The sequence below is a fragment of the Lygodium microphyllum genome, chromosome 21 (genome assembly GCF_053477565.2).
Source record: "Lygodium microphyllum isolate KBCC chromosome 21, Lygodium_microphyllum_v1.1.10, whole genome shotgun sequence".
Classification (NCBI taxonomy): domain Eukaryota; kingdom Viridiplantae; phylum Streptophyta; class Polypodiopsida; order Schizaeales; family Lygodiaceae; genus Lygodium; species Lygodium microphyllum.
In genome coordinates, this window is record NC_141155.1 from 76751288 (window position 1) to 76770447 (window position 19160).

At 41.0% G+C, this 19160-nt stretch overlaps 1 protein-coding gene across 2 annotated transcripts; it reads right to left on the minus strand.

The window, feature by feature from the left end:
* Positions 1-1724: 1724 nt before the first annotated feature.
* YKT61 (SNARE-like superfamily protein) lies at positions 1725-19111 on the minus strand. Of its 2 annotated transcripts, XM_087661803.1 has the most exons (7): positions 18954-19111; positions 18415-18672; positions 17142-17239; positions 5560-5664; positions 2348-2413; positions 2131-2217; positions 1725-2048 (listed from the first exon to the last, which is right to left on the minus strand). In XM_087661803.1, exons 2-7 carry the CDS (start codon positions 18602-18604, stop codon positions 1998-2000), a joined length of 597 nt encoding a protein of 198 aa, XP_087517929.1. In that variant the 5' UTR covers positions 18605-18672; positions 18954-19111; the 3' UTR covers positions 1725-1997. The 2 variants fall into 2 exon arrangements, with proteins under 2 accessions (XP_087517929.1, XP_087517930.1); XM_087661804.1 differs by lacking the exon at positions 5560-5664.
* Between the last annotated feature and the right edge of the window lie 49 nt (positions 19112-19160).

Consider the following 19160-nt stretch of genomic DNA (forward strand, 5'->3'; position numbering starts at 1 on the left):
TTCACTCTTAATACAAGAAACACAATCAATACCTACTTCAAAATCTAGAGACAAAAGGCATTGAAGTCCAAAAAGCCCTCAAAATATACAACAAGGAAAGGTAAAGGAACTCCGCCTAAACCTACCTCCAAGGTAAGCCATCAACCAAAGCATGTGGATGGATAAGCAAAAGACAATGAGTCCAAGAAACTACCAACTAAGGATTCAACTAATTGAAGGCAAGTAAACTTTACGAGAACTTGGTGACCACGAGTAATTATCAAGTACACTTCTATAAACCCAATCCATTTACCAGTAAACCTAACTATAAAAAGTGCTCTACAAGTGAGTTTATTGAAGGTCTTAACAAAAACATCAAAACAACCAACCTCTAAACTCTTGAATTGATTAGAATCCATGTTTGGCTTATTGGCATGAACTTATAAGCCTAATAACATGGGGTGGGTGACTCAGCTAACACAACTCATCTACTCAACCTACAAGTGCCCCAATCATGGCAAAATCAAAAATTGAGAAACCATTTGTGAAAAATTGATGTGCTCTCAGATGTGCTCTCACATTGGCCAACACCAACTAAGCAATAATTGGATATCTAATGCGCGACTTGGATGGCATCAAAGATGATGATTGTACAATCCAACCCACGCATCCCGCATTTTGGAAGGATAATATTCCATAGGGATGATTTCACTATTTTGGATGAGCACTCGAACCACTTGCTTCTTGACAAAGCCCTTACACAAGAAGAGCTCCACATTGCTATTCACTTAAAACAATGCATTCTTTGTGTCAGAGCATCTCATATCTCACACTATCTACTACATGTTTGTATTAGAAAGTCGCATATTTCACACTCACTAATTGACCAAGACGCTTAGAGAAAGTCACAAAGCCCTAGTACAATCCACAATTCCATGCTTGATACCATTGTGGACAATAAAGCATTGTACAAAGTCGAAAAAAACTCCCAAATAGAACACACACACAAGCACCAAAATAAAGCCAATAGAACTAACTAGTGTAAATGAATACTACACTATCAAATACCCAAAATACTCGAGCCTTTCAAATGCAAAGATTGAAGTTTTCCAAGATCCCACAGAGGCACCGTGGTATTAAATCAATCACCCATGTACCATGGGATGAAAAGGACCTTGCGGTGAAGAACTATCTCAAGACAAAAACCTAGGATCTTGGGATGAAAATCTGACCTTGGGATAAATATTTAGGACAATGGGGAAATTTTGATTACCTCTCAATGAAAAGGGTAACCTCAAGGTCAAGCTGAAAGCTTACTCTGATTTGGGCATAACTTTTGACTCTGGACTCAAAACAGGGTCCAATTATGTACACAAAATAATCAGAATGTTAATAATTAGCAAGCTAAACCAAAAAGAATTAGCTTCTTAAGACATCGTGTAAAGAAGAATGTTGCAGACAGATAGGAAAATAAGCCTTGTCTTTTCACAACAAATGTAAAAGGGAACTAACCACAGACCACATGTATGACCAAACACAAAAGAGAGCATACATGTGTGTGTTCCAACAACCACATGGATAATGCATCTTTCCCTAGATGAGTCACTTGAAAACATATAAAGTTTAACATGACCTTTACGGCCTGCAGTGGTTTCTCATTATGATATTACACATACAAACTGTCTTTTAGCAAATAGTTGACCATATTAATACCAGAGCCAGTAGCAGAAGAGTTATGACAGATGGAAGTTTCAACATGTACTTGTATTTTCTTGTCATTTACAAAAGCAATACAACATACACCCTACACCTATTAAAAACTAAATCATACAGCACCATGCTTCCGTCCAGGAAGCACAAAATGAACACATCCCACCTGGGTAGAATAAAATTAAAGATATCCCCGCCCAGTTATTGAGAAAGAATATATAATGAAGTGGCACATGGCACATGGCCCATGGTATTCCTTACGCACATGGCCAGCCAGTTAGACAGGACTCGACAAGAAGTTTTACCCCCTAATAGAGGGTGCAGCACTGGTTTGTCTTCTTTGCCTGTTTATAAAAGACCTGCCAATAGAAGTACCCAGATTAGTTAGAATTACTTCCCTCATATCAATCCCTTAACTAGAACTTCTATTCAATCACACACCTGTGATGCCATACTCAAGTCACTACTCTTTTCCACTAGTGAATCCAACCTCTCTCCTCTGGCCAGAACACCATCAATTGTTTTGTGCTGAAAACAAAATTAAAGTCAATATGTTCAGCTCTGCCGAAGTTATGGCAAGCATCTACCATGAAACCCCAGCTTGCAAACAGGTTCAGAAATTATCATTCTTGCTTTTGGTAGAAGAAAGTAGACCTACCAAAATGTGTTTGGTTTCATCCAGCTCCTTCTGAATTTTCAAGAGCTTGTCAGCTTCAGTTGGATCCTGCATGTGTGCAAGACAATGGCTAAAGATAACTCTTTTGACATGAAAAATGCAATCAACATAGCAATTCAAAGTATCGCAAAGTCAGTAGCACTCTCACCAAAGAACTTGTAATGTCAATTACAATGAGGAAGTTGAATTTTCTTATGCACTATCTCAAGATAAAGAAGTAACAAAAGCAGCTCTATGGACCATGTCACTTCCAACTAGAACTAGCATGCAAACTTGGCCAAACAGTAGTATCAAATCACTTTTACAAAAAAACGTCATGATAGCAGTGGAAGACGGAACTCACAACACAAGAATATTGACAAGTAAAGGTGAAGGCAATATGAAGCATTCTGACTGATCATGAAGGCACTGATAGGCACACACAACCTTAATGAACAGCATCACGTGGATCAAAGTGATACAACAGGGAAACACTGGAAACCTACAGACATTCATGTATTGCAAGTGTTCCAGGGACAGAACTATTATGCACAAGTACGTTATTCAAGTAAATACATACCAAGGCTCAACAGTTATTAGCTTTAAGCCAATTAATGTGTGTGAACAAGGCAAGTAAGTTGGTGATGTGGCAGGCCTGCATTATGTTACTAAGGATTAAGGTATAATCAATAAATAATGCTCATGTGAAACTAGGAGGCGAATCAAGACAGATTTCACCCACTTTTCTACTATCTAAACAACCTGCCAAACCCTAATTTCTATGCATAACAGCAAGCACTATTAACCTTCTATCAAGCACAAAATGTGTCTATGGTTCAAAGTCACGGGCAGGCCCAAAAATAACAACACTAGCCCCAAAACCACTAAAATAGATCAACTGACTCAAGGGACACAAAGCTCCTAATGGGCCTCAGTAACTCAGGGGAGGTCTCACAAGTCACAAGGAAATGGCTGTGACTGCTAACATACCCTCTTGGGTCTTGGGCATGGCTGAACTCGCAAGGAGTGCAAATGAGATAAAGAGAAGGCAAGGGCCTCCGTAAAGATGTCCACAAAATTGGCTGTCAAAGGATGGTACCCCAGCTGCAACTCTTGATTCAACATCCACTCACACACACAAATACTACTGAACCTCAATGTGCTTCATCTGAAATTGAAGCATTGATTTCCTAGCTATGGCCAAGCAACTCTGACTGTTGCAACAAACAGTTGTCAGCTATCTCTGTTGAAGGATAATCCACGCTAACGTCCACATCAACCATTCAGCATCCTAGGCTACCAAACAAGCAGCTCTATACCCGGCCTATATTGAAAGAGAGCAACAGTAGGTTCTCTCTTGTTGCTCCAAGCAATAGCACCTAATCCAAAGGTAAAGCCAAAACCTGCAAGGGAGCCAATATCCTCCAGTAGTTTGGTTATAACACAATGAAAATTGTGGCACATGAACTTTAGCATCCAGCTTGCTCATCTTCTTCAGAATGTGTACATAGGCATCACATCAATATTCCCTGAAATAAGGGACTTAGCTTACACCCAAAATAAGCCTTGTACCTAGGAGAGTGGTTGCGTGGTTGCAGATATGTATCACAGTGGCAACTGCCTCAGCCCAAAGCAAATGAGGTGGCCCTCCATGCAAGCACCAAGCAAGCCATCTCATGCATCGTCTTGTTCTGTCCCTCTACCACACTGTTCTCTGGGTGGGTAGACACTAGCACAGATCACCTGAATGACATTGAATGCACAAAACCATCAATAATTATGGGACATGAGTTCATCATACTAGTCTACAATAACTGTCCAAACCCTTTGAGTGGCCTGCCCCTCTACCATACTCCTCCATTGAAATGCCTTTGACTTGGCCCTCAAAAAGAAAGCCTAAACATCTCTGCAAAAGTCTTCAACAATAAAAATGACAAGTAATCATCATGGCCAACAATGGAGAGTGTATGGGGTCACATAGGTCCACGTGCACAAGCTCAAGGTGGGCAGTGGCTCTGCAAGATGCCTTCTGTGGGAAACTCTCTCTACAATGCTTGCTTTATAGGCAATTGAAACAGGGTGCCAACAGGCATGTCACAAAATCTGGTATCCCCTCAATCAGATGTACAAAGTCTACCCTGTTTCTAAATACATACAAGGCTAACAAGAGAGCTAAACATTCTAGGGCAAAACTTACCCACAAGTGAAAGGTAACTGACAGAAGACTACCTGCAGCACTGGCAGGGTTCTGTGCAGGTAAACAGACGGGAAAAGTGGAAGCGAGCCTGGTAATATCAGTCAAAACACAACAGATGAAACAACACTCCAGATGAGCAGTAGTATGATTGCAGCAATCCTTCCTTTGAGCTAGGTGAATATGGCAACCATAAATCTGGAAAGCAAACTTCATCAACTAACAGCAAGCAACCTGCAGGAAGGCAGAAAAAACTGGAGGTGGCAGTAAACACAAAAGAACTGTCTAAAGATAGACTCAGTGGTCCAAGTCTCAACATTATGAGCCCTTACATATCAAATCAGCCGACAAACCACTTCATTAAAAGCACGAACAATAAATGCAACTCTTAGGACTTGGACACCCCTCCAAATAGAACCTAACTCCAAGTGGGTCACAATGACAACTTGGCCAACTGCCAGTGGTTAATGGCAACCACTAGCCTAGGTCAATTCTACTGCAATTGTGCCTCTAATGTGTCTAATGTAGCACTAGACCCATGTTCCATAGCCCAAGTTCCAACGTGGGACATATGAAATTCACACCAGCCTCCCCAGCAATAGGAGGATCACCAATTTCTCCCGTGCACAAGATTAAAATTCACAAAGCCCTTGAGATTGACCATTGTGACCACAAAGGAGTGATGCTTGACAGAGTCCATGCACTTCATGGAAGTCACAAGCCTTCAAGGAATACACTACAATGAAACCATATCTCACCAAGGGAATCTCCATCTCCATTCAATGAACTCCTCGTACCCTGTGACAGTCATATCATGTACTTTGTTACTTGGCAGAGAGATTGCTTTCATCTCCTTTGTTTTCCAATACATGACACCCATCATAATCAGTACATTTTGTCTCACAGCCTTTTGTAGGCATCAAAACATTATTGTGTCTTTTTTCTCAAAATCCAATGTATATTCTTCCCGCTTTGGATCTCCAGGAGATTATCAAGAAACTAAACTGGAGTTCTCACGAACCTGGTATTTGGTCAAGGCTTGATTCAAGTATGGCCATGTCTCGTTGTTGTCAGCCTGTACACTTTGCCAAGATGTTCCAAATGCTTGTTGATATTCATCCAGTACCTATCCCAAAACAAAAACAGGTTCAGGAGTGGCTCTGTAGAAAATAGAGGCCTTACTGCAAATATACAACAGCACCCTTGCTCTATGAGAGCAGTGAACAATGAAGGAAGCAGAAGTCATTTACTCTTAGAACAACAAATCACTTAATTGAAAGCAACGAGCAAAATTCCGCTTTTGTACAATGACTGAATGGCATTCACCAGCACACCCAAAGCCTATCCTCTAAGCACTAAACACAATCAGACCACTGTGCTGAGAGTGCCTTTCCCCAGGAAGGTGCAGGCTGCAAAAGAGGCCAAGGTTAATAGGATAGTCTGACCCAGATTGTAGTTCAGATCATCAATTTACTTGCTCTAGTTTCCTTTACACTTCAAGGTATTCTGACACAGTACAATGGTAGATCTGGGAAAAAAGTTGCTAGCACACCCAAAGACTATCCTTAAGCACTAAACATAATCAGGCCACAATGCTGATAGTACCTTTCCACAAGAAGGTGTAGGCTGCAAAAGAAGCCAGTGTCAATTGGATAATCTGCCCCAGATTGTAGTTCAGATCATCATTTTACTTGCTGCAGCTTCCTTTACACTTCAAGATAGTCTGACAGAATAATCACAATGGTAGATCTAGGATAAAGTTGTTAATCTCAGTTTGCAGCAATCTAAAGCCTTAGCATATAGCAGTAGTGATGTGTACTTCACCTCCAGATACCCCAAGGGTGCCTCAGCTTATTGAACATTGCTATCATACTTAATACAGCTTTTAACCAGATTCTGAAGCACAGTCCTCAAGATCAGGCTATACAGAATGTTAAAAGATAAACCATGGTTGTTACATAGACATGACAAAGGCAGAAAAGGGAAGATAAAGATGCCACAAAATCCTGCCATTGTCTGTAGGACTCTTGGATAGACGTACATGTCAGAGTGCAGCAAATGTGGAAACGTATGGACAAGACAGAAAGAAAATGAACAAGAGAGAAAGGGAGAGAAAAAAGACCCAAGAACGCAGAAATCTGCAGTCTATGAATGCTGAAATGAAGAGGGCAGATATACAAGGGCTGTAGACATATCTCCTCAAGCCAAGTGTGTGGGGCAAGCTGCCAAGTGGGCTAAATAGGAGAAAAGAATGCAATAAAATAATGCAGGTGGCCAGCCAAAAACTGGCCGACCTGATCAAAAACTGCTGACTACAGCACAAATGAATAAAATAATCAGCAATCAAACCTCCAGCTGCCATGTGACACCATTGCCCACCTAACAAACTGCCCGTACATTGTGTCTACTGAAAATGCCCACTAACTAACAAGAATAATGAATAATGTCCTTCGAGAGAACTTACTGCACCAATGGTAACCTGAGAAATGCTAGTCCAAGGGATGAGTGGCATTCCCTCTACACACAGTTTCAGATCTGAGCAGTTTTGCAGCAGGTTCTCTAGGCAGTCCACGTGGATTCAGTCCATACAGCAGGCATCAGGGAGCGCAAGTGCCATGTGGCAGTTGGCCAGATTGTTGCAGTCAGACTGCTGCTGTCCAGCCGGCTGCATTAAATGCAGCTGACCTGCATTATTTTTGGCATTTTTTCTGGCCTATTTATTGGCCCTAATTTCAGCAGTCTCAAACAGTTGTTTTCACACATTTTAGGCTGCAGACCATGGAGACAGCCCTTGAGGCTGAAGGAGTTTTGAGATCTTCGAGGTGGAGACATACACAGATATTCTCTCTATACCCATGTATATTTCTGCATCCTTATACAGCATTCTTCACTGTAGATTTTCTGCATCTCTCTCTCTCTCTCTCTCTCTCTCTCTCTCTCTCTCTCTCTGTGTCCACTCTTTGTCTTGGTCATTCACTTCTGCATTGCTTCACTCTAGCATGGTATTAGAGTATTGAAGGATTGCTGACCTAGGGTGGACCCATCTGAAGAGGAGATTTCAGCGTGACACAAGGCTGCATTTTCAGCGTTCAAGTGTGAGCAAGAGGGCTGCGCATCAAAACAAGGCTGAGGCAAGCATGGGCATGCGAGAAAGGAGAAGATTTGCTGCAGCTACTGCTGGATTTTGCTGTTAGAGAAAGAAGAAGGCTGAGTTTTGGGCCTTCAAGTGCAGATTTTACCTTTTTATCGCCTCCGATGAGTGAAGAAGGAGCGAGACAAGCACACAAGAGCCCTAGCAAGCTGTATTCTCACAATCAGAGGGGGCTGCTTTTTGTGTTTTGTGCAAGCACTATAGGTGAAGATGTCTTTTGAGGTCGAGACAAAGTTTCAAGCAATCATGGACCGGAAGGCACCCGTCTTACCAGTTCTTCCATCAAATCAAAAGCTCGATGGCGAGAATTACCGCTGGAGGGTCATGATGCTTGCCATTCTGGAGTCCTATGATTTGGCAAAGCTTGTTACGGATGCTATTCATCGTCCTTCTTTGCAAGACGAGTCCAAACTCTCTTCCAATGATAAGGTGGAGTTAGTAAAGGCTCAAGCACATTGGGATAAACTCAATGCTCTCATTCGCTCATTTTTATTTCTCTCATGTGCTACAGCTGTTATCTCTAATATTGAGCATTTCAGCTCACAAGCGCGAAGAAACATCACGTTTTTCTTTTTGCTCAGATGAGACAAGCGATAGCTCCCAAGTCTCATTTTGTGCAAGTGACAATGTTTCATGCTTGTTTTCTGCTCAAACAGGTCAAGCACAACCTTTCCAAGTCAGCACAAGTCAAGTTGTCACTTTTCAGACACGTGTACTAGGCAGGCAAGTAATAGGTCAGTTTTGACCTCGCAATAGTGTTTCTAGGCAAGCAACGGGTCAGCCTGGTCAAGCACAGGCAGCACAAGTCACAATCAGCTGCACACAACCACACAAGGCAATCTCTTCAATTTTTTGAACCAAACGATTGCTCATGGTAGGTGAACGGTTGTTCTTCGTCGCGTTTTGGGCAGTTTTTGTCAAATTTCTCTTAATTTCTGCAAGCAACTCCCTTGTTCACTGATGGGGATTCCCGCGTGTAAGCACAGTTCTCAAATTTGTGCAAATTTGTGCTCGAAAATTTAGGGCTTTTCCTAGATTTGATGTTGTTCATGCAAAACAATGAGATTCGACCCAGAAAATGCAAAAATTGTGCAAATTGGCTTTGAAAATTTGGGGACTTTTCATGTATCAGTGAAATTTTGCTCAGCAAGCCAATTTACTAACATTTGTGCACATTTGGACCCGAGAAATTTGGGGCTTTTGCAAGTTTTTTCTAAATTTGCATGTTTTATGCTCTAGGGAACATCTATTAATGCAATCGAGGCAAATTGGTCAATGAAATTCTCGGTTTTTTGCTGAAATTTGCAAATTTTGGCAAAATTGATGTGCGAAATGCACTTTGGGGACATTACTAAAGCAATCTTGGTGTTGTAAGCAGTGTAATTTGAGTTTATTATCTCCCACTCGTAAGATTTTGGAGGAATTGCAAAGAATTTTGGTGGTTCTTTGTGTATCAGAAGTTGACTTGGGCACATATGTATGCAATATACATGTTAGGCAGCTCCTATTGAGTCAATGTATTGCTGAATATTCATAGTGCAGCAGTCTTAGTGATCATTTATAGATCTAGGATTATTGCATTTGTATTTTTGGTAATATTGCTGAAGTGGGAGTCAACTTGCAATGATGTAGACATGGAATGTATGCTGAAATCTCAGTTATATTAATAAAAGTCGTTTTTCTACTGCTGTGCGTGTAATTGGATCAAATCTTGCTCTTATTTCCTGAAATTTTGGGCTGAAATTAGCTGAATATTCAGCATGTTATTTAGTGTCATAAAATACAGCATTGGTAAATAATGGCCACTAATGCTTCTAGTAGCAATGACACTAAATCCCTTCTTGAAATCAAGAGGTTTGATGACACTAGCTTTGATCTGTGGAAGGACAGGATGCAAGGCATTTTGTCTCTCAAGGACTATCATGATGCTCTCTACACTCAACAAGACAGCCATTGCATACATTAAAATGGTTATATTTGATTATGTACTTACAGCCATTAAGCATCTTGATATGGCTTATGCCATATGGAAAAAGTTAACGGATACTTATGAAAATACAACTCCAGTGAATCAAGGGCATCTCATGTGCAAGCCTGTGAACATGGAGTTGGATGATTCTAAGCCAATATCTGAGCATTTAAGTGCTTTCACAAGAATTTTGAGTCACTTGCAGGACTCTGGTTTGCAACCCTTCAATGATAACCTGAAGGCTATTTTCTTGTTGATGACTTTGCCTAACAGCTGGGAGTCTTTGGTTGTTTCACTTAGCAACACCCCTAGTTTAACCTTTGATGGTGTCAGGGGCTCTATTCTCAATGAGGAGATCAAAAGAAAGTCCAGTGGAGAAAGCAATGCTTCAATCTATCATCTTACAGGCAAGTCAAAGAAGAGGGGTAATGCAGCAAATAAAGGCAACAGTAGAAGTAAAAGAAAGGGCAAACAACAAGATGTTACTTGCTATCAGTGTGGGCGTAAAGGGCATAAAAAGCCCAATTGTTGGTACTACAAGAAAGAGCAAGAAAGAAAGAAACCAAAAGGAAAGAAAAAGAAAGATAACAAGAGAGACGATGACAGCTCTCCCTCAAAAGAAGTTGCAAAGGCAAATGTTGCATCTAGTGAGTTCATTGAAGAGCTCTCTGACACTGGAGAGATAATTGTTGTAGCCTCATGCAATGATGTAGATATTACAATAGCAACAAGTGATATGCACATCACCAAAAAGGAGGTCATTGATGCTTTACTTTCAGCTCATGATGGACTGTCCCAATCATGGATAGTGGACAGCGATGACTCTTTTCATGTTACTCCCTCTTTGGAGTCATTTTCAGAATACACTAGAGGTTGCCTAGACAAGGTTTACTTGGGAAATAACTATGCATGTGAGATGGAGGGCGTAGGTACCATTCACTTGGCCCTTGAACACGGCCAAGAGCTGATTTACAAGATTTCTAATATGTACCTAGCATAAAGAAAAGTCTATTGTCAGGTGGGCAGCTTGATGCAAGAGGATATTCTACTACCTTTGGTGGTGGATCTTGGAAGGTCCACAAGGGCTCTACATTGATTGTTAAGAGTAGCAAAAAGGGGACTTTGTACTATTTGCATTGTAAAGCATTTCCTATCAAGTTTTTGACTGTGGCTGAAGTTCATTCACACAGATGGAACTTTGGCACAAAAGACTTGGCCATTTGATCCAAAAAGGCCTTCAATTTCTCTCCACTTTAGGGAGATTTGATGTAAAAGGCTCTTGTCTCGACTTTTGTAATGATTGCATATATGGAAAACATCCTATGAATGTTGAAATGAAGACGGCACATATACAAGGGCTATAGACATATCTACTCAAGCCAAATCTCTCCCACTAGTACCTAAAACCAAGTGTGTGGAATAGGCTGCCAAGTGGGTTAAACAAGAGAAAAGAATGCAATAAAATAATGCAATCAACCAGCAAAAAACTAGCTGACCTGATCAAAAACTGCCGACTACAACATAAATGAATAAAATAATCAATGATTAGTGCCCCAGCTGCCACATGGCACCATCGCCTGACAAACTGCTGAATTAAGGACTATCGTGCCTTTTATATGTGCACAAGTGTGAATACACCCTTAGCACATTTGTACTTTCATCACACATTGTGTCTACTGAAAATGCCCACTAACTGCATGAATAATGAATAATGCCCTCCAAGAGAACTGACTACCTAAGAAATGCTAATCCAAGGAATGAATTATCTCTAACAGTACATGCCTCTTATGATGGAGACAGAGGCATAGAGATTTGAACAGCCAAGACAAAAGTTCAAGTGTACTATACAACAGGCTCCCTAAAGTAGGGGGCAAATGAAAGGGAAGATAAAGATGACAATGTCCTGCCATTGTCTACAGGACTCTTGGAAAGATGTACATGCCTCTTATGATGGAAACACAGGGGTAGAGAATTGAACAGCCAAGACAAAATTGAACTGAAGTTCATGTGAACTATACAACAGGCTCCCTAGAGTAGGAGCAAATGCCGGAATTGACATGGAAACTCGCGAACTACAAAATGGGCTGACCTAGTTCAAGAGACCAAAAACAAGGCCCAAACAAGGCCAAAAAAAATTACCTAAAAAGTCCCCAAAATGAAGTTGGACCTTAGCTCACAACACCCCCTCCCAATAACATTTTGGGAACAAGAACCAAATGAGACAAGGGCCTTGCACCACCTGAAGTTTTCTCCTTATGCCAAGCATCTTGCTCTAAAATCATCAGCACAAGATCTCCACACCTAATGGTATCCTAAACCCTCAAGGTGAGAAGACTAGTGTAGAAGATTATGTATTTGGGGAATGAAAGATGTAACAACAAAGTCACAACCGCATCCTATGATGAGACCTTTTTTCCAAGGATCCAAGCTTATCTTGAATCTTCTCCATCTTATCGATATGGTTGTTCATGGTCAATGCATCAATCACAGAAAGCTAACTAAGTTGCATCTCGAGGGTCATGTGATGTGTGAAAGTTCAAACCTAGAAAAGAGAAGTAAGTCCGATACAAAGAGTGGTTGCGGAGCAAATCTTGCGAAATGTACAGAGTCATGGCAGCTCATAAACAAAAATGACTAGGCTTTGGAGTTGAGGCAATCCCAAACAACTTCCTGAACAATTGTGGATCTGATGTGGGCATCCACTTTGAGGAGGGAATGACCAACATTTCAAGGATGCAATCCACCTCGCATAATCACAAATAATTGGAGGCATCCACCTTTTCTTTCTAGGGGAGGGAAGGAATAATAGGGACCTATATAGAGGGTGTCATGCTAGCAACATGAGATGGTGGTTAAGGAGGCTAATCACCGTCCAAACCACATTCTACATCACAATCTTTGTGATCTTTATGATCTAGGTTGCATTCTATGCTTGTACGGAACATTCTATACTGTATCATTCCATACGTCCGTTTCATACAAATTCATACAGCTCTCGTGCTTTGGCTACTCAACCATCTCATATAACCTACTCTCCCCCTCTCTCTTCCTCTTCCACTTTAACCTACACTCCCTCTCCCTCTCCCCCTCCCTCTTCCTATCCCACTTTAACCTACACTCCCTCTCTTCCTCTCCCTCTCCCTCTCCCTCTCCCACATTCACCCACACCCTTTCCCTCTCCCTCTTCCTATCCCACTTTAACCAACTCTCTCTCTCTCTCTCTCTCTCTCTCTCTCTCGTTCCTGACACTTTGTACTTCCCATGATCTATGTTTAAATTGCATATTTTACATGTGTAAGCTGATTTTACATATAATTTTATATGTATTTCTTAATGAATGTATGAAACATATGTTATTTTTAAAAAAATTGCATATGTTCCATACCATATTTGCACACTAAATGTATTATATGAATCATATGAAACTACCCTGTTTATGATGATCCTCTCAATATGTACAATCACAACAGTCTTCACATCAATCCCCTTGATCTTGACGGTCACGACACCAATCATCATTATCTCTATTGTCACTTCTCACACTTCTCACACTCTCCATCAAGCTAATATTCCATGCCACTCTTGTCACATCCTTCAAAAAACTGCAAAAAACAGAAAGAAAAGCTGTATTTTGATGTCAGAGAGGTTCCGTGAAGTTGAGAGACCTGCTACAATGGTTGAGAAAGAGAACACCCTGTTGAGCTAAAACACGCTTTTCAGCTGATTCGCATTCTTAAACAGCCCTAAAACACACTTAATTAATGAAAAACCCTAAAAAGAGGAGCAGTCCACCCTAATTCTTTGGGGCACCCTTCAACATCTATAAATAGGAAGGCTGCCCCCATTCACCCCATCCCTTGTGTGCAGGTTTCTCACTCCACGTGCAGCTTTCAGCCATCAGCCTCCTCCCACGTGGCTGTCCAGCCCTCGTGATTGCTGCCACTCCATTTGTGTTTGTTCTTGCTGTCGGCACCTTCATCCGTGCTGACATCAGCTGCTGGCAACATCATCATCTTCTACAATTTGATCATCCAGTCATCACCATCCACATCAAACATTGTTTCAGCCTGCATTTGCACCTATTCAGCCTAGGCGTCAACTGTTCATCATCCTGCAACATATTCAGATCTGCGTTTGCTGTCTGGGACAGCCGCCAACCATCACACACACTCCTACTGTTTGCTTTGCTGATCAGCATCTGCTGTCACTTGCATTTACAGCATCTACCTCCTCAAACACTCTCACCGATGGTCAAAGACTCAGGTTCTGTCTCCAATGGATGTCACACTCCGACATTGCTCTACCCTTGAGCACACTATACACTCTTACATTCATTTACAGCATTCAAAGTTGTGTTCTCTCTCACCCTTCTTCTATTTGTGTTTGAGTTTCGAGTTTTGCGTTTAGGGTTTGAGTTTTGCTTTTTGTGTCTATCTGTCTCATTGTGCTTCAGCCGTGGTCATACACTTTGTGTTTCCTCAGTACAAACCCTAGCAATGACTCCACAATGTTTCTTCACACACCCTGTTGTAGTAATAGTCTTTGGAGCTGAAGAGGTCACGAAAATCGCCCAAGTGGCTTGCTACAATGGCCAAGAAAGAAGGCGACCTGCTGTAGGAGTTTTTGGAGCCAGGGAAGTTGAGACAATCACCCAAAATGAGTTGTTCTAATATCACCTAGTAGTAGGATGACCACAGAAGGCTGCAAATGCTGCAATCTGGTGTCAATCACAGCAATTCAATAGTCTCCTCTTTGTAGCAACTTCAGTTCCTCTCCTTTGGCAATGATACCATGTGAGAGTGCACAACAAAAGCAAATCATGAACATGGAGAGAGAAGGGAAGAGAGAGAGTGAATGCAAAGAGAATGAACAAATCTGCAATGGTTAAAATGATGAACACAAGGCTGCTACAATCAGCCCCTTGCACACTATCAATGAGGGTGCCAAAATGAGGTAAAAGAGACGAGGAATGTAGTCAATGAGAGAGAGAGAGTGTGTTGTAGCTGAATCTAATGAATGTCAAGATGAGAAAGTAGAGGCCTCAAAATCAGCTGCCTCTAAAGGGTACTCATTAAACAAAAGTTAAAACAGATCTTGCCTTAACAACAACCAATCTCCAAATCCAAAGTCAATAGACCTTGGAATTGGTATTGTAGCCGATGAAAAAATGTCTCGTGTATGGCATGCCGCATTGAATTCCTCCTCTCCCAATCTAGGACATGCACAGGGGTATCACATCCAAAGCTACAAACACAAGGCCATAAATCTATGAAAGATCCTCTAAAGGGATATCCTCAATTGCTAGAGTTGGGACTACAGCTCAAAGGATGGCGCACAATGCTAGCAACTTTTCCCAAAAAATCCACTCCTCTAAAGGAATATCCCCAATGGCTGAAGTTGCATTGTAGCTCAAAGGATGGTGCACAATGCCAACAACCTTTACCAAAAACCAGCATGTGGCACGGTCTAAATGTCCCCCTTGTATAATGGCTCAATTGTAAAAGAGAGATGGCCATACCTATGGTACCAAAACATGGAAATATCTAGTGATATCACCATAAGATTCAAGAAGCAATTGTGCACATCAAAGTCCAAAGCTTTTCTTAGGTAGGTAAGCTAATGTCAAATATACAACAAATTCATGGTGACCTTGGGAGCCTACATGCAATGACCATCATAATACTTACACTAGAATGATGACTTAACAAAATATATCACTGTCCTTGTTGTCACCACACATGATCTTAGTTGTGTGCTGAAATATGTTGGCATTGCACGTACAATACCCACTAACTATGCATTGCGCTTCTCATGACATACTAACATGAGCCTTAGTCCATAAGGAAACTAGTAGCTCTAGCTTGAAATTTGTTTTATCGAACTTCTCAAAGATGAGCTAAACTTGACACTCAATCATCCTTTCTTGCTATTGAGGACAAGGCAGCAAGCACAACCAAAAACCATAGCTGAGAGCACACCACTGATGCTCTCGTGAATTAAGACTCTAATTTCAACATTCCCAGCTTTCCAGCAGCTTTTCCTTTATTCTGATATCAAGTGTTAGCTCACTGCTCCTCTCTAGGATTCTCACAAGTGACAATATGATCCAATGTGTTGATTCATGGCATCTTCCACTCTACCTTCCACACTACATAGCCCAATCTCGAGTCTCAAAGGGCCTATGTAAGTTTCTCGCTTCAAGCCTCCCTTCTCACTCCAGCTATTTTGCAATTGTCAACTCCCCTTCATCAACATTCCTTGAGCTTTCGTAGTGCTTCACTTGTGCATTTATTCAATTTCCATTCCATTCATCTTAGCATACATTTGTTATTTGCAATGTTCCTACTCTTTTGAGCACTCTATTAGTCTTCTTGCTATATATGCTATCACATCCTCTGAAGTATGTGCAGAATTAGAACTACAAGGCATTCATAACTAAATCCTAAGGGGACATGTAGTAACTTTACAATTGAAGTAAACAAGGAAATGAGTACCTTTGACAATTTATCCATGCTCAAATGGTGCAATGGATTACAAGGCTACAATCAGGACATCAAAAAATGAGACCCATCTACCAAAACATTAGCATTCTTGGTAGGTGACATATGGGAGGCATATGATACATAGCACACCACATAGCAGCACACATGACACTATGTGAAAGAGCATTGTCAAATTGGTAAATACCATTGTACGGATTTTGTTATGGTATGAAATTCCAATCATATCTATACGTGTTTACAAAAATTAAGCTACATAACTCGTTGCACATCAACAAACAAGTAAATATATATGAATTGGAGCAAGCTTTGTGGTACTAATGTTCCTCATCTACTTATTGTAACATTATAGCAATTTTAGGACAGCAAGCATCTTTTGGAGCTGAGCAAATCTGAAAATACACTTGGGAGATGAGCATGGTTTCCTTTTTGTGTGTACTAATCAATGTTTAGTGGTATGAACTTCCTAGGATTATAAAGAAAATAAAACTAGAATACAATGGCAATCATTGTATAATTATTGATCTTTCCCCATAGCAACAAAGCCTATCTAGCCTTGGGACATTCCCAAAACCACGACCCTTTGTGTGTCGACAACCTCTCCTCTTTGTATTTTATTGTGACCATTGTAAAATAATCGCTGTTCAAATGTACTCTAAAATGGTGAATTAGTTAAAATGTCTAATTTGAGTTGCTCCTCAATAATGGCCACTTAATGTGGATACTTCCATTGGCTGAAGTGATTTCAGAGAAAACTCCAACTAATAATTAGTTTGATGTTAAGTCATGAGTCTATTAAGATGAAAGATCTGTATATGTGTTATCTAACCTAACCTATAAAGTTCAAACATGGCTATCAAAACCTCTCAGAGCTTTAGAGTAGGCATTTCAGTAGCACCACTACAAGAGGCTGCTTCTATTGCATGTCAAAAGATACATTTTGCCAAACGTCACGCATGGTCCATGTCTCAGAAGTAGCATACCTTATTAATGACTGAGAAGGCACTTCTCATTGGATATTGTGCATCCACAAATGCCACCCCACAAAGTCCGTTGCGATTGTAGCAATGAACCATATAATCTGCAATCAGCCCAAAAATAAATAAAATAAAGTTATGATACAAACACCATCATGATGATGGAATCTAATATCATGCAATAACTGACTAAAATGATCAAACAAGGTGTACATCTCACAACCATCTGCCTAGTTCCTATGAAGCACAAAGAGAGTATAGACACACAAATAAAGGAAATCATGATGTGGATAGAAAGAAAAAGATGAAACACGAGGAAAAACAACAGTGAAGTTCAGAATGACAGGTGCGGACCAACCAAGAACTCAGGAAAATTTAGCACAGAGCAGGACAGCCGGCCAAAATGCAGCAGTAGGAAACTTGACTGATCAAAATGCTAATTAAGCTGCAAATGTCATGCAGCAAGCAGGCAAGGTGGTCTTCCAAACTGACACAAGTGACTGTATTATGCCTTATGATATGCTGATATTCATCCCCAATCGGATGCTCACTAGTTTACTGCAACAATGCCTTCTCAATAATTTTATGCTGGGTAAGCTGCTAAATTAATTATAAATCTCATCATCTTTCTAGCACCAATCTGGATCTTGGTTGATTATATACTGCCCAATGGCGCCACCTATGAAGCAATGTCTTTATTTGTTGATTTGATTTTTCTTTTTGGAGATCTAATCTAGAAATATAGGTTGGATTTCCAAAAGTCTTACACCATACTATCGTCACTAGTTGCAAGATAAGTATAGTTACACATGTGATGGTTGGCTATATATGCAGTAAGTAGCTTATCTCTCAGGCATATTACCTCTATCAACAGCAGATATCATGTTTACTCAAAGTATTGCAGACGAAAGAGATTCCAAATTTACTTAAATTTGGCATCACAAATTCCTCCAGCTAGTGATGTACTAGGCCCATTGACAGTCTTGTTCTACCATATAACTTCGCAACACTAGCCGAAAACTTCAAATTTGCAGCTATATGGCTCTTCAGCCAAACCACTTAATCATGGAGCCTGTTCAGGAACATTGGTCAACTCTAATGGCTTGCAAAAAATAATAATCTCCTTTCCTTTCACTGGCAATTTGGGATAGGTCACAAAAACTGCATGGGCAGAAGTAAAAACAACTTGTGCACAGATGATGTTACAAAATCTAGGAGTACCCACATTATATCATGACTGACATCCAGGAAGTGAATGCATAATCAACCCCATACACACCATCTTGTTTCACAGATTGACGTTGTCTGCCTGTGGTGCGTTGTGCAATGGTGCGTCCAACAAAGAGAATGAATTCCTTGGCACTGGATCGTTGAAAATAACCAAAGTGGCTCACGTCAGATGCATTGGCCAGAAGTTTCGCCTCCGATCCGCCATCGCACTTGAACACCAATATCGCAGTAATCTTCATCGGATGCCCCTTTCAGGAAGGGAGGGGGAACGCTCTGCAGGGCACAAGCTTTTCTGCGCCTTTGTTTTCTATAAAACAGCCAGCAAACAGAATCAATGGCAGGATCAAGCACCACAGGAAGAATGGATGACACCAGGCGTTAATGTGATCAAAACGCAACAGAGTACGCAAAGCGGGTCTGATGTCAATGACACCAAACAGGAAAACCGAAACAACCTTTAATGGGGGGGGGGATGTACAGAGCAAGGAATGCCAAACAGGGAAAACCTAAACAGCCATTCTACGATCGATCTGCACAGAGTGCGATCCAGGGAATGATGACGGCACAAATGAAACATCGATCGTTTACCTGTTGCTCTTTCTCCCTGCTCGTCCTCCTCCTTCTTGCTCCCGCGATTCAGACAACTCGGACCTCCTTCCGAGCCTCTGCTAAATTACACTTAACAAACTAGGCCTCGTACTAAGTCCATGTGTTTTCTAATCCCTTTATTCCCAATTCGTGTGTTCTAGTCACTTTATTCCTTTTGGCCATTCGTTTCTGTGTCTCTCGCCATGA